The sequence below is a fragment of the Hypanus sabinus genome, chromosome 31, assembly GCF_030144855.1.
Source record: "Hypanus sabinus isolate sHypSab1 chromosome 31, sHypSab1.hap1, whole genome shotgun sequence".
NCBI lineage: Eukaryota > Metazoa > Chordata > Chondrichthyes > Myliobatiformes > Dasyatidae > Hypanus > Hypanus sabinus.
This window is the reverse complement of record NC_082736.1, coordinates 903491-916780: the sequence shown is the minus strand read 5'-3', so window position 1 is coordinate 916780 and position 13290 is coordinate 903491. Positions and strand designations below refer to the sequence as shown.

Below are 13290 nucleotides of genomic sequence, written 5' to 3'. Positions count from 1 at the left end.
ACATAATCCAACACTATTTTTACTAGGTGATATTGAAGGGATAAAATGGAAATCCAAATTGAATAAATATCAGAAAGACTTCATAAAAATTGCATTGGCAGTAGCCAAGAAGGCTATTGCAGTTACTTAAGTACAGATCATTAGATTGAATGAAATTTTCAGCTGTATTCCACTTGAAAAAATTACTTATAATTAAGAGATAAATATGAAATATTTCTGAAAATTTGGCGCCCTGATTTACAAAAGATAGGATTAAACATATAGGTGCTCCGAAGATAAAATTATTGGTTATCTGGGGAAAGAATTAAATATACAAATTAAAGCTATTATGAACTCCATGGAGCATGTAGGGATCTTCCGATATCCAGGCACTCTTTCTCTCTTTTCTATAGGGATATGATTGGGAGGGAGGGGCTAAGGGGAGGGGGAAGGGTTGACAATTTTTTTTTCTTTCTGTAACCTATTTGAAAATTCAATTAAATAAATTTTAAAAAAGCCTGGGTGGAGGATATGGAGAATCTGAGATGCCCAGTGGTCAAGATCCCCCTCTCGGTACAAGCCTGGGTGGAAGGTGTGGAGATCCTGAGATGCCCAGTGGTCAAGATCCCCCTCTCGGTACAAGCCTGGGTGGAAGGTATGGAGATCCTGAGATGTCCAGTGGTCAAGATCCCTCTCTCGGTACAAGCCTGGGTGGAGGGTATGGAGATCCTGAGATGTCCAGTGGTCAAGATCCCTCTCTCGGTACAAGCCTGGGTGGAAGGTATGGAGATCCTGAGATGCCCAGTGGTCAAGATCCCTCTCTCGGTACAAGCCTGGGTGGAAGGTGTGGAGATCCTGAGATGCCCAGTGGTCAAGATCCTCCTCTCGGTACAAGCCTGGGCGGAGGGTATGGAGAATCTGAGATGCCCAGTGGTCAAGATCCCCCTCTCGGTACAAGCCTGGGTGGAAGGTGTGGAGAATCTGAGATGCCCAGTGGTCAAGATCCCCCTCTCGGTACAAGCCTGGGTGGAAGGTATGGAGATCCTGAGATGCCCAGTGGTCAAGATCCCCCTCTTGGTACAAGCCTGGGTGGAAGGTGTGGAGATCCTGAGATGTCCAGTGGTCAAGATCCCTCTCTTGGTACAAGCCTGGGTGGAGGGTATGGAGATCCTGAGATGCCCAGTGGTCAAGATCCCCCTCTTGGTACAAGCCTGGGTGGAAGGTGTGGAGATCCTGAGATGCCCAGTGGTCAAGATCCCTCTCTCGGTACAAGCCTGGGTGGAGGGTATGGAGATCCTGAGATGCCCAGTGGTCAAGATCCTCCTCTCGGTACAAGCCTGGGCGGAGGGTATGGAGAATCTGAGATGCCCAGTGGTCAAGATCCCCCTCTCGGTACAAGCCTGGGTGGAAGGTGTGGAGAATCTGAGATGCCCAGTGGTCAAGATCCCCCTCTCGGTACAAGCCTGGGTGGAAGGTATGGAGATCCTGAGATGCCCAGTGGTCAAGATCCCCCTCTTGGTACAAGCCTGGGTGGAAGGTGTGGAGATCCTGAGATGCCCAGTGGTCAAGATCCCCCTCTCGGTACAAGCCTGGGTGGAAGGTGTGGAGATCCTGAGATGCCCAGTGGTCAAGATCCCCCTCTCGGTACAAGCCTGGGTGGAAGGTGTGGAGATCCTGAGATGCCCAGTGGTCAAGATCCCTCTCTCGGTACAAGCCTGGGTGGAAGGTGTGGAGAATCTGAGATGCCCAGTGGTCAAGATCCCCCTCTCGGCCTCTCCATTGCAGTCCAAAGTAAAGCTTATGAAGCAACACGTTTGGCACCGGCTTGACCGCAGGAGCTGCCGGGAGGATGTTCAGTGACGTCCAGCCGCCTTAGGGGCTCCGCTCCGGATCTGCTGTCTGGGTTTACTCCCATAGCCTTCGTCTCGGCCGAGGCTGCCCACGAGGCACCCGTAGCCGGGGATCTGTTTCACCAGGGTGTGTCCGCACCCAGGGTGGGCCAGCGTGCTGTGTGTGCGGGGGCCAAACCTCCGTCCCATCCTCTGTAGTTCAGCCAGACTCTGAAACGAGTTCGGTTTCAGTGTGTCGCCAGTGAGGAGGCACTACCTGAGGCTTGCTGTGGGAGAGACTGTGTACCGGCAGGGAGAGGCTGAGATTGAGAGTGACGATCGTTGCCCATGACACTAACCCCCCAGACTCGTCATAACAACCATTTTAATACATTGCAGTACAAAATGTCACAGTAAATATATATAAAGTTAAATTAAATAGTTAGTGCAAAAGAGAGGGGAAACTAGTCAAGTGGTGTTGGTGGGGTCCGAACTGCAGTGGCAGAGGGGGAAGATGCCATCCCTGGGTCACTGACTGTATCCCTCTGTCTCCCGTGCTCCCACCAGTGCGAGATCGAGCGGACAACCACAGAGTTTTTACCAGGGTGGAAATGGGTAATGACTGCGTAATTTTACAGTCATTGGAGGGAAGTATGGGGGGGGGGGCAGGATGCAGAGGCAGATTTGTTACACAGAGAGTGGTGGGTGTGTGGAACGTCCTGCCAGGGGTGGTGTAGACACAGATACATTAGGGAAATTTAAGGTGATCGGGGGTAAGTGGTGGGTGTGTGGAACATCCTGCCAGGGGTGGTGTAGAGACAGATACATTAGGGACATTTAAGGTGATCGGGGGTAAGTGGGGGGTGTGTGGAACGTCCTGCCAGGGGTGGTGTAGACACAGATACATTAGGGAAATTTAAGGTGATCGGGGGTAAGTGGGGGGTGTGTGGAACGTCCTGCCAGGGGTGCTGTAGAGACAGATACATTAGGGACATTTAAGGTGATTGGGGGTAAGTGGGGGGTGTGTGGAACGTCCTGCCAAGGGTGGTGTAGACACAGATACATTAGGGACATTTAAGGTGATCGGGGTAAGTGGGGGGTGTGTGGAACGTCCTGCCAGGGGTGGTGTAGACACAGATACATTAGGGACATTTAAGGTGATCGGGGAAAGTGGGGGGTGTGTGGAACGTCCTGCCAGGGGTGGTGTAGAAACAGATACATTAGGGACATTTAAGGTGATCGGGGTAAGTGGGGGGTGTGTGGAACGTCCTGCCAGGGGTGGTGTAGACACAGATACATTAGGGACATTTAAGGTGATCGGGGGTAAGTGGGGGGTGTGTGGAACGTCCTGCCAGGGGTGCTGTAGAGACAGATACATTAGGGACATTTAAGGTGATTGGGGGTAAGTGGGGGGTGTGTGGAACGTCCTGCCAAGGGTGGTGTAGACACAGATACATTAGGGACATTTAAGGTGATCGGGGTAAGTGGGGGGTGTGTGGAACGTCCTGCCAGGGGTGGTGTAGACACAGATACATTAGGGACATTTAAGGTGATCGGGGAAAGTGGGGGGTGTGTGGAACGTCCTGCCAGGGGTGGTGTAGAAACAGATACATTAGGGACATTTAAGGTGATCGGGGTAAGTGGGGGGTGTGTGGAACGTCCTGCCAGGGGTGGTGTAGACACAGATACATTAGGGACATTTAAGGTGATCGGGGAAAGTGGGGGGTGTGTGGAACGTCCTGCCAGGGGTGGTGTAGAAACAGATACATTAGGGACATTTAAGGTGATCGGGGGTAAGTGGTGGGTGTGTGGAACGTTCTGCCAGGGGTGGTGTAGAGACAGATACATTAGGGACATTTAAGGTGATCGGGGGTAAGTGGGGTGTGTGTGGAACGTTCTGCCAGGGGTGGTGTAGACACAGATACATTAGGGACATTTAAGGTGATCGGGGAAAGTGGGGGGTGTGTGGAACGTCCTGCCAGGGGTGGTGTAGAAACAGATACATTAGGGACATTTAAGGTGATCGGGGTAAGTGGGGGGTGTGTGGAACGTCCTGCCAGGGGTGGTGTAGACACAGATACATTAGGGACATTTAAGGTGATCGGGGAAAGTGGGGGGTGTGTGGAACGTCCTGCCAGGGGTGGTGTAGAAACAGATACATTAGGGACATTTAAGGTGATCGGGGGTAAGTGGGGTGTGTGTGGAACGTTCTGCCAGGGGTGGTGTAGAGACAGATACATTAGGGACATTTAAGGTGATCGGGGGTAAGTGGGGTGTGTGTGGAACGTTCTGCCAGGGGTGGTGTAGAGACAGATACATTAGGGACATTTAAGGTGATAGGGGGTAAGTGGTGGGCGTGTGGAACGTCCTGCCAGGGATGGTGTAGAGACAGATACATTAGGGACATTTAAGGTGATAGGGGGTAAGTGGTGGGTGTGTGGAACGTCCTGCCAGGGGTGGTGTAGAGACAGATACATTAGGGACATTTAAGGTGATAGGGGGTAAGTGGTGGGTGTGTGGAACGTACTGCCAGGGGTGGTGTGGAGACAGATACTGACCTGATGCTTGGACAGTTACGTGGACGTGAGGGCTGTGGTCCGGGTCGAGTCAGTGGGACTGTGCAGAGTAACAGTGTAGCACGGAATAGACGGGCCGAATTGCCTGTCCTGCTCAATGTCTCTACGACACTGGATACAGGTACTTTGATGGTTACCTTGGGCTGTGGGTCAGGGAGCCATTGAAGGAGAGGGGAGGGGCAGTGACAGGGTCAGAAACCCTGGGTACGTGCGGTCTAACCAGCCACAACACGGAGAGTTGCTGACGTGACATCGAGTGGATTTCGCCTGACGCTAATGCCTCAGCTTCTAATCCAGGCGCTGATAAATCCTCCTGCTTCTTTAAATGAACCGGGCAGTGATTTAAACACGGAGCACTCGTGTACGCGAGCTCCAGGTCAGTGGATTACACTGCAATCCCCCTCCCCTGCCATGGTTACCTGTCTGGAGTAATTGGCTAATGGGGATTAATGCAGAGCAGTTTAATTGATGAAACAGATAGAGGACAGGGAGAGTGGGAGAGAGAAAGAGAGAGGGAGGGAGAGTGGGAGAGAGAAGGGGAAGGAGGAGGGATAGTGAGAGAGAGGTTAAGAGAGAGGGAGAGAGAGAGTAGGAGAGAGGTAGAGTGAGAGAGAGAAAGGGAAGGAGAGAGGGAGGGTGGGGGAGAGAAAGGGAAAGAGAGAGGGAGAGAGGGAAAGAATAGAGGGATTGTGAGAGGGAAGGAGAGAGGGAGAGTGGGAGAGAAGGAGAGTGAAAGGGAGAGGGAGAGGGGGAGAGCGAAAGGGAAAGGGAAAGAGAGAGGGAGAGTGGGAAGATGATGCACAGAGTACGAGAGAGGGAATGGAGAGAGGGCAGCATAAAGAAATAAAGATTAGGAGGAAACATGAGCTTTCTTGGTCATGTGTACAATGAAACACAGGGTGAAATTGTCTTTCTGTGTTAATGAATAACACAGTCCCAGGATTGGGCTTCCATGTCTGCAGGTTTCCACTGACAATATCGCACACCCACAATTTACTAATCCTCAATCCGCACGTCTTTGGACTGTGGGAGGAAACCGGAGCACCCGGAGGAAATCCATGTTGTGAAGGAGAGAACATAGAAACTCCTTATGGACAGAGGCGAGAATCGACCCCCCGATCTTACAGAATCAGGTTTAATGTCACTGGCACACTTTGTGAAACTTGTTGTGATGTAGCCGCTGGACATCACAGTACAGATTTACTGAACGGATGAAGGGGGCATGGTGGAGCTGACACGAGAGAGAACTTCCCTCATCGCAATACCACCCTGCAGGGAAAGAACGGAGAATGATGGGGGAGAGAGTGGGTAGAGAGATGGAGAGAAGGTGGAAGGGGCAGAGGAGGAGTGATGGGGAGACGGGGGAAAAGGAGAGAAGGGGAAAGGGGCTGAAGAGGAATGATGGGGAGAGGCGGTAGACAGATGGAGAAAAGGGGAAGGGGCAGGAGAGGAGTGATAGGGGAGACAGGGGAAAAGATGGAGAGAAGAGGAAAGGGGCAGAGGAGAGCAATAGGAGACAGAGGGGGTAGAGAGACAGAGAGAAGAGGAAAGGGGCAGAGGAGGAGAATGATGGAGAGAGAGAGGGTAGAGATGGAGAGAAGGGGAAAGTGGCAGAGGAGAGTGATGGGGAGAGATGGGGCAGAGAGATGGAGAGAAGGGGAAAGGGGCAGAAGAGGAGAGCGATAGGAGAGGGAGATGGAGAGAAGGGGAAAGGGGATAGAGGATGTTTCCTACAGTTGGGGAGACTGGGACCAGAGGACACAGATAGAGTGGATGTGGAGAGGATGTTTCAGATAGTGGGGGAGTCTAAGACCAGAGGACACAGATAGAGTGGATGTGAAGAGGATGTTTGCTATAGTGGGGGAGTCTAGGACCAGAGGACACAGATAGAGTGGATTTGGAGAGGATGTTACCTATAGTGGGGGAGTCTGGGACCAGAGGACACAGATAGAGTGGATGTGGAGAAGATGTTTCCTATAGTGGGGGAGTCTGGGACCAGAGGACACAGATAGAGTGGATGTGGAGAGGGTGTTTCCTGTAGTGGGGGAGTCTAGGACCAGAGGACACAGATAGAGTGGATGTGGAGAGGATGTTTCCTATAGTGGGTGAGTCTAGGACCAGAGGACACAGATAGAGTGGATGTGGAGAGGATGTTTCCCATAGTGGGGGAATCTAGGACCAGAGGACATAGAGTGGATGTGGAGAGGATGTTTCCTGTAGTGGGGGAGTCTGGGACCAGAGGACACAGATAGAGTGGATGTGGAGAGGATGTTTCCTATGGTGGGGGAGTCTAGGACCAGAGGACACAGATAGAGTGGATGTGGAGAGGATGTTTCCTGCAGTTGGGCTGATAATAAATCAGTCAGGCTGGAAATGCTAATCCAGTGGGTTTAATGGCCTTACACAGCTCCTGTGACTTTAGTCATACAATTCATGGTGTCAGAGGGGAAGAAGCCATTCTTAAGTCATTGAGTGTGTGTCTACAGGCTCGTGTACCTCCTCTCTGAATGTAGCAGTGAAGAGGTCAGGTCTCGATGGTGAGGGTCTTTCGGAATGGACACACGCTGGCCTCTGGAAGATATCCGTGATGAGCGGAGAGCTGTGTCCGTGGGGGAGCTGGCTGCGTCCCGTTGCCTGGTGCCTCCCCAGTGGGGAGTTGCTGGTTTCCAGTCGGTGGCATTGCCGGGCAGCATCCACACCGGAGTCAGTGCTGCCCCCAGTGTTCACTCGCTGAATTGTGTTTAACTGCTGACTGCTGCATTGTTCCTGGACTCTGGGATTGGGCAAGAGTTTTTTGTATTTTACTGATACTGATTCTGTATCTGGCTGATGGTACCATGTTTTGCACCTTGGCCACCGAGGAACACTGTTTCGTTTGACTGTATTCATGCCTATTCATGCATGGATAGACATAGAAACCCAAAGCACAATACAGGCCCTTCACCCCACAAAGTTGTGCCGAGCATGTCCCTACCTTAGAAATTACTAGGCTTACCCATAGCCCTCTATTTTACTAAGCTCCATATACCTATCTAAAAGTCTCTTAAACGACCCTATCGTATCCGCCTCCACCACCGTTGCCGGCAGCCCATTCCACGCACTCACCACTCTCTGAGTAAAAAACCTACCCCTGACATCTCCTCTGTACAGACTTCCCAGCACCTTAAACCTGTGTCCTCTTGTGGCAACCATTTCAGCCCTGGGAAAAAGCCTCTAACTATCCACACGATCAATGCCTCTCATCATCTTGTACACCTCTATCAGTTCAGCTCTCATCCTCCGTCACTCCAAGGAGAAAAGGCCGAGTTCACTCAACCTATTCTCATAAGGCATGCTCCCCAATCCAGGCGACATCCCTGTAAATCTCCTCTGCACCCTTTCTATGGTTTCCACATCCTTCCTGTAGTGAGGCGACCAGAACTGAGCCCAGTACTCCAAGTGGGGTCTGACCAGGGTCCAATATAGGTGCAACGTTACCTCTTGGCTCCTAAATTCAATTCCACGATTGACTGATTGACAATTAAACTTGATGACAATAATTACCTTGTTTAGCATTTTATGAAGGTGGTTACCAGGTTGAGATCAATGTTGGGCATGTTTCTGCCCCCGTACTCTTGTGATGCTCATTGTGAGCTGACAGACCCATTCCAATTTTCATTCCTAGATGGATGTTTCAGCTTGTAAGTGACTGGGACAAGGAAGTGGCAGGGTGTTTGCAGGATGCACGAAGGATTGATGGAGTTCAGGACGATTACCGTCGGACGTTGACAGGAAGCAGAGCTGGCAGACCTGGAGAAAGTGTGAAGTGGGTCACTGTGGAAGGTCGAACGAGGTCAGGAAACTGAGTTAATTGCAGGATTCCTGGCAGTGTGGAGGGATAATGAGACCTTGGGGTGCACTTCCATATAATCAAAGAAAAGTGACAGGACGTTCAGCCCATCTAGTCCGTGCTGAACCACTTAACCTGCCCCCTCCCATCGACCTGCACTGGGACAGTGGCCCTCCACACCTCTGCCAGCCAGGTACCCATCCAAGCTTATCAAAAGCACATGCACCAGTTTTGCTGGCAGCTCATCCCACACTCGCAGCTCGACTGAAGAACAGTCACCTCATCTTCCCCTGAACATTTCGCCTTTCACCCATGTGGTGAACTATGTGCCTGTCTGGACACGGCCCCTGCTGACTGCTCCTGTGGCTCCTCCCACAGGCCCCTGTATAAAGGAGACCTGCGGCCTGACGCTCGGCCTCAGTCTCCAAGACCTTGTATGATAGACACTCACTCCTGGTTCCTTCTTCCAGTCAATAAAAGCCGATATCTCGCCTACGTCTCAGTGTGAGTTATTGATGGTGCATCAACCCATAACCCAGTCTCTGTTTGTAGTCCCACTGGAAAATCCTCAGTGGAAAATCCTGCTTCCATTTACTCTGTCTACACTCCTCCTAATACGGCACACCTCTATCAATTCTCCTCTCAATCTTCCGTGCTCCAAAGAATGCAGTCCTGACCTTTCCCTTTAACTCCAGACCCGGCAACATCCTGGTAAATTTTCTCTGCATTCATTCAACCTTGCTTCCTGTCGGTAGGTGACCAAAACTGCACACACTACGCTAAACTAGGCCGCACCGATGTCTTACACAACTTTGACATCACATCTCCCCAAATTAGTACTTTGATTTATTAAGGTCAATGTGCCTAAAGCTTTCACGGTGACAACACTTTCAATGAATTTCGACCGTACTGGACGCCTCCTTATGGGGAGAAGGTGAAGGTTTTAGAGAGGAGATTAACCAGGATGTTGCCTGGATTACAGACCATGAGGACGCGAGGTAGGGCCACTGCCTCCGGAGGGCGTGAGGTAGGGCCGTTCTCTCCGGAGGACGAGGGGTGGGGCGGCTTTCTCCAGAGGACGAGGAGTGGGGCCGTTCTCTCCGGAGGACGAGGAGTGGGGCCGTTCTCTCCGGAGGACGAGGGGTGGGGCCGTTCTCTCCAGAGGACGAGGGGTGGGGCCGTTCTCTCCGGAGGAGGAGGGGTAGGGCCGCTCTCTCCAGGGGAGGAGGGGTGGGGCTGTTCTCCCCGGAGGAGGAGGGGTGGGGCCGTTCTCTCCGGTGGACGAGGGGTGGGGCTGTTCTCCCCGGAGGAGGAGGGGTGGGGCCGTTCTCTCCGGAGGACGAGGGGTGGGGCTGTTCTCCCCGGAGGAGGAGGGGTGGGGCCGTTCTCTCCGGAGGACGAGGGGTGGGGCTGTTCTCCCCAGAGGAGGAGGGGTGGGGCCGTTCTCTCCGGAGGACGAGGGGTGGGGCCGTTCTCTCCAGAGGGCGAGGGGTTGGGCCGCTCTCCCCGGAGGACGAGGGGTGGGGCTGCTCTCCCCGGAGGACGAGGGGTGGGGCCGTTCTCTCCCCGGAGGACGAGGGGTGGGGCTGCTCTCCCCGGAGGACGAGGGGTGTGGCCGTTCTCCCCGGAGGAGGAGGGGTGGGGCCGTTCTCTCCGGAGGACGAGGGGTTGGGCCGTTCTCTCCGGAGGACGAGGGGTTGGGCCGCTCTCCCCGGAGGATGAGGGGTGGGGCTGCTCTCCCCGGAGGACGAGGGGTTGGACCGCTCTCCCCGGAGGACGAGGGGTGGGGCTGCTCTCCCCGGAGGACGAGGGGTGGGGCTGCTCTCCCCGGTGGACGAGGGGTGGGGCCGTTCTCTCCGGAGGAGGAGGGGTAGGGCCGTTCTCTCCCCGGAGGACGAGGGGTGTAGCCGTTCTCCCCGGAGGAGGAGGGGTGTGGCCGTTCTCCCCGGAGGAGGAGGGGTGGGGCCGTTCTCCCCGGAGGACGAGGGGTGGGGCCGCTCTCTCCAGAGGGCGAGGGGTGGGGCTGCTCTCCCCGGAGGACGAGGGGTTGGGGCGCTCTCCCCGGAGGACGAGGGGTGGGGCTGCTCTCCCCGGAGGACGAGGGGTGGGGCCGTTCTCCCCGGTGGAGGAGGGGTGGGGCTGCTCTCCCCGGAGGACGAGGGGTGGGGCCGTTCTCTCCGGAGGAGGAGGGGTGGGGCCGTTCTCCCCGGAGGACGAGGGGTGGGGCTGCTCTCTCCAGAGGGCGAGGGGTGGGGCTGCTCTCCCCGGAGGACGAGGGGTTGGGGCGCTCTCCCCGGAGGACGAGGGGTGGGGCTGCTCTCCCCGGAGGACGAGGGGTGGGGCCGTTCTCCCCGGTGGAGGAGGGGTGGGGCTGCTCTCCCCGGAGGACGAGGGGTGGGGCCGTTCTCTCCGGAGAAGGAGGGGTGGGGCCGTTCTCTCCGGAGGAGGAGGGGTAGGGCCATTCTCTCCAGAGGACGAGGGGTGGGGCCGTTCTCTCTGGAGGAGGCGGGGTAGGGTACACCATTTCTGACACCGCCAATAGCAGCCTACTGTACCGCTGGTGTGGTGGGGACACGTTTCTACCAGAGGAGGTGTGAGGGGCTCCTTCCCTCCGCTGGCCTGCGGGTCACCCTCGGGCGAGGTGGAGATGTGTCTCTACCAGAGGAGGTGTGAGGGGCTCCTTCCCCCCGCCGGCCTGCAGGTCTCCCTCGGGCGAGGTGGAGATGTGTCTCTACCAGAGGAGGTGTGAGGGGCTCCTTCCCTCCGCTGTCCTGTGGGTCACCCTCGGGCAAGGTGTAGCTCCTGCTTCACCCCCGATCAGGGTGAGGTGAAGCCGTGGGGGCAGGTGGTGGACGGTCGTACGAGCAGCCGGTGCAGATCACAAGTCCTGGCTATGTGACCACTGACGCCAGGCAGACAATCTCTGACCAGTATTGATAACGGCTGGGGTCACCCGTCTTGTAAAGACACGGCCCAGAAGGAGGCAATGGCAAAGCACTTCTGTAGAAAGAACAAAATGAGACCACGATCAGAATGACACGGCACATGACGAACCAGACTTCGCCACGGTGTGCATCTACAGACTGTTTAAATGATCTGTCAATATGATTGTGTTGATTTCAGTTTACGCGCTGTGTGTGATATGTGCACCCTGGTCCCGGAGGAAAGTTGTCTCTTTCAGCGGTATGCGTGTGCCTGGTTGAGCAACGTGACAGGGGTGTGCAAGGTGGAAAGAGGCATTGACAGGGTGGAAATGGCCAATGAGTGCTCATGGTTTTAAGGTGATGGAGGGAACACAGAAGTGTGTTGTTATTTTTTTACCCTCTTACCCATTCTCTTCCTCAACTCTCTCCTCCTCCCCTTTGTCACGCTCCTCTCAGGTCCCCGCTTCCCTTCACCCCTCCCCTTCCCTCCACACCCCTCATGCTCTTCCTTTTGCAGTCCTGACGAAGGTTCTTGGCCCAACGCGCTCCTCTCCGCAGATGCTGGCTGACCTGCTCAGACCCCCAGCATTTCGAATCGGTTCCGGTGGACAGTCCGACTGAAGGGACATTAGCACCACCTACTGGAAATAAACCCCACTTGACCTTCATCAACTACCCCGGAAAGCCCCAGAGATCGTAAATACCGAAAGACAATGTTGTGAATTAAAGTCACTTCCATAACACAGTAACGTTTTAAAATGATAACTGTTAACAGGAGAGCTGGTACTGCTGTCTTTCAACCTTGTATGTTCGGAGTCGTAAAGGAATGATTTCCAACTGTTTTGTAGTGAAGACAACATTTCCAACAAGATACAGGAATTACGCATTGACGCATCTGTTCCTCATCTGCTGGATCCTTTTCAATCCCTTAGTCATGAAAGAGACACACACAGACAGAGAGTGCGAGCCAGACACAGAGAGATAGATAGCGAGGGAGCGAGCGAGAGATGGAAAATAGAGACACATACAGAGATAGAGAGAGAAAAGATGAGAGAGAGATGGAGAGACAGCAAATGAGACAGAGAGAGAAAATGAGACACTGACAGACAGACAGACGTACTTTATCGATCCCGAGGGGAAATTGGGTTTCGTTACAGCTGCACCAACCAAGAATAGTTAAAAAATATAGCAATATAAACCATAAATAATATAAGTTAATCATGCCAAGTGGAAATAGGTCCAGGACCAACTATTGGCTCAGGGTGTCTGACACTCCGAGGGAGGAGTTGTAAAGTTTGATGGCCACAGGCAGGAATGACTTCCTATGATGCTCAGTGTTACATCTCGGTGGAATGAGTCTCTGGCCGAACGTACTCCTGTGCCTAACCAGTTCATTATGGAGTGGATGGGAGACATTGTCCAAGATGGCATGCAACTTGGAGATAGACAGCGAGTAAGCTTTCTGCGAAGGCTGAGTAAAGTCCATCTCCCCCCCCCTCCCATCCTCATCACATTCTACGGGGGTTGTATTGAGAGCATCCTGAACAGCTGCATCACTGCCTGGTTCAGGAATCGCACCATCTCGGATCGCGAGACCCTGCAACGGATAGTGAGGTCAGCTGAGAAGATCATCTGGGTCTCTCTTCCCGCCTTCACAGACATTTACACTACACGCTGCATCCGCAAAGTGAACAGCATTATGAAGGACCCCACACACCCCTCATACAAACTCTTCTCCCTCCTGCCGTCTGGGAAAAGGCTCCGACACCTTACTGTGTCTAGTCTTGTTTATTATTTATTGTAATACCCGCACTGTTTTGTGCACTTCACGCAGTCCTGTAGTCCAGTGTAGTTTTTTTTCTGTGTTATTTTTACGTAGTTCATGTAGCACCATGGTCCTGAAAAACGTTGTTTCGTTTTTACTGTGTACAGTACCAGCAGCTATGGTCGAAATGACAAGAAAAAGTGATTTGACTTTACTTGAGATCCAGAGAGAAAACGAGAAAGACCCAGATGGAGATGAGAGGGAGAAAATGAAAGAGACAGAGAGATTTCAGTTACTGCCGATACAGGGAGAGAAGTTCACTCCCCCACGCAAGCCCAAGCCAACTTTTCTGAAAAACTTTCCTGCGCATGTGCGGTTTGAAGGGCGT

At 53.4% G+C, this 13290-nt stretch overlaps 1 protein-coding gene across 4 annotated transcripts; it reads right to left on the bottom strand.

Moving 5' to 3' along the window:
* Window positions 1–9050: 9050 nt before the first annotated feature.
* LOC132383725 (basic proline-rich protein-like) lies at window positions 9051–13152 on the bottom strand. 4 transcript variants are annotated; one of them, XM_059954913.1, is made up of 2 exons: window positions 11939–13152; window positions 9051–11213 (listed from the first exon to the last, which is right to left on the bottom strand). In XM_059954913.1, exon 2 carries the CDS (start codon window positions 10673–10675, stop codon window positions 9104–9106), a length of 1572 nt encoding a protein of 523 aa, XP_059810896.1. In that variant the 5' UTR covers window positions 10676–11213; window positions 11939–13152; the 3' UTR covers window positions 9051–9103. The 4 variants fall into 4 exon arrangements, with proteins under 4 accessions (XP_059810896.1, XP_059810897.1, XP_059810899.1 ...); XM_059954914.1 differs by having other exon boundaries at window positions 12911–13152; XM_059954916.1 differs by having other exon boundaries at window positions 12945–13152.
* Window positions 13153–13290: the final 138 nt, after the last annotated feature.

Excerpts from the sequence above, each read along its gene's own strand:
- LOC132383725 (XM_059954913.1), bottom strand. The coding sequence starts at position 10,675 with ATGGCCCTACCCCTCCTCCTCCGGAGAGAACGGCCCCACCCCTCCTTC.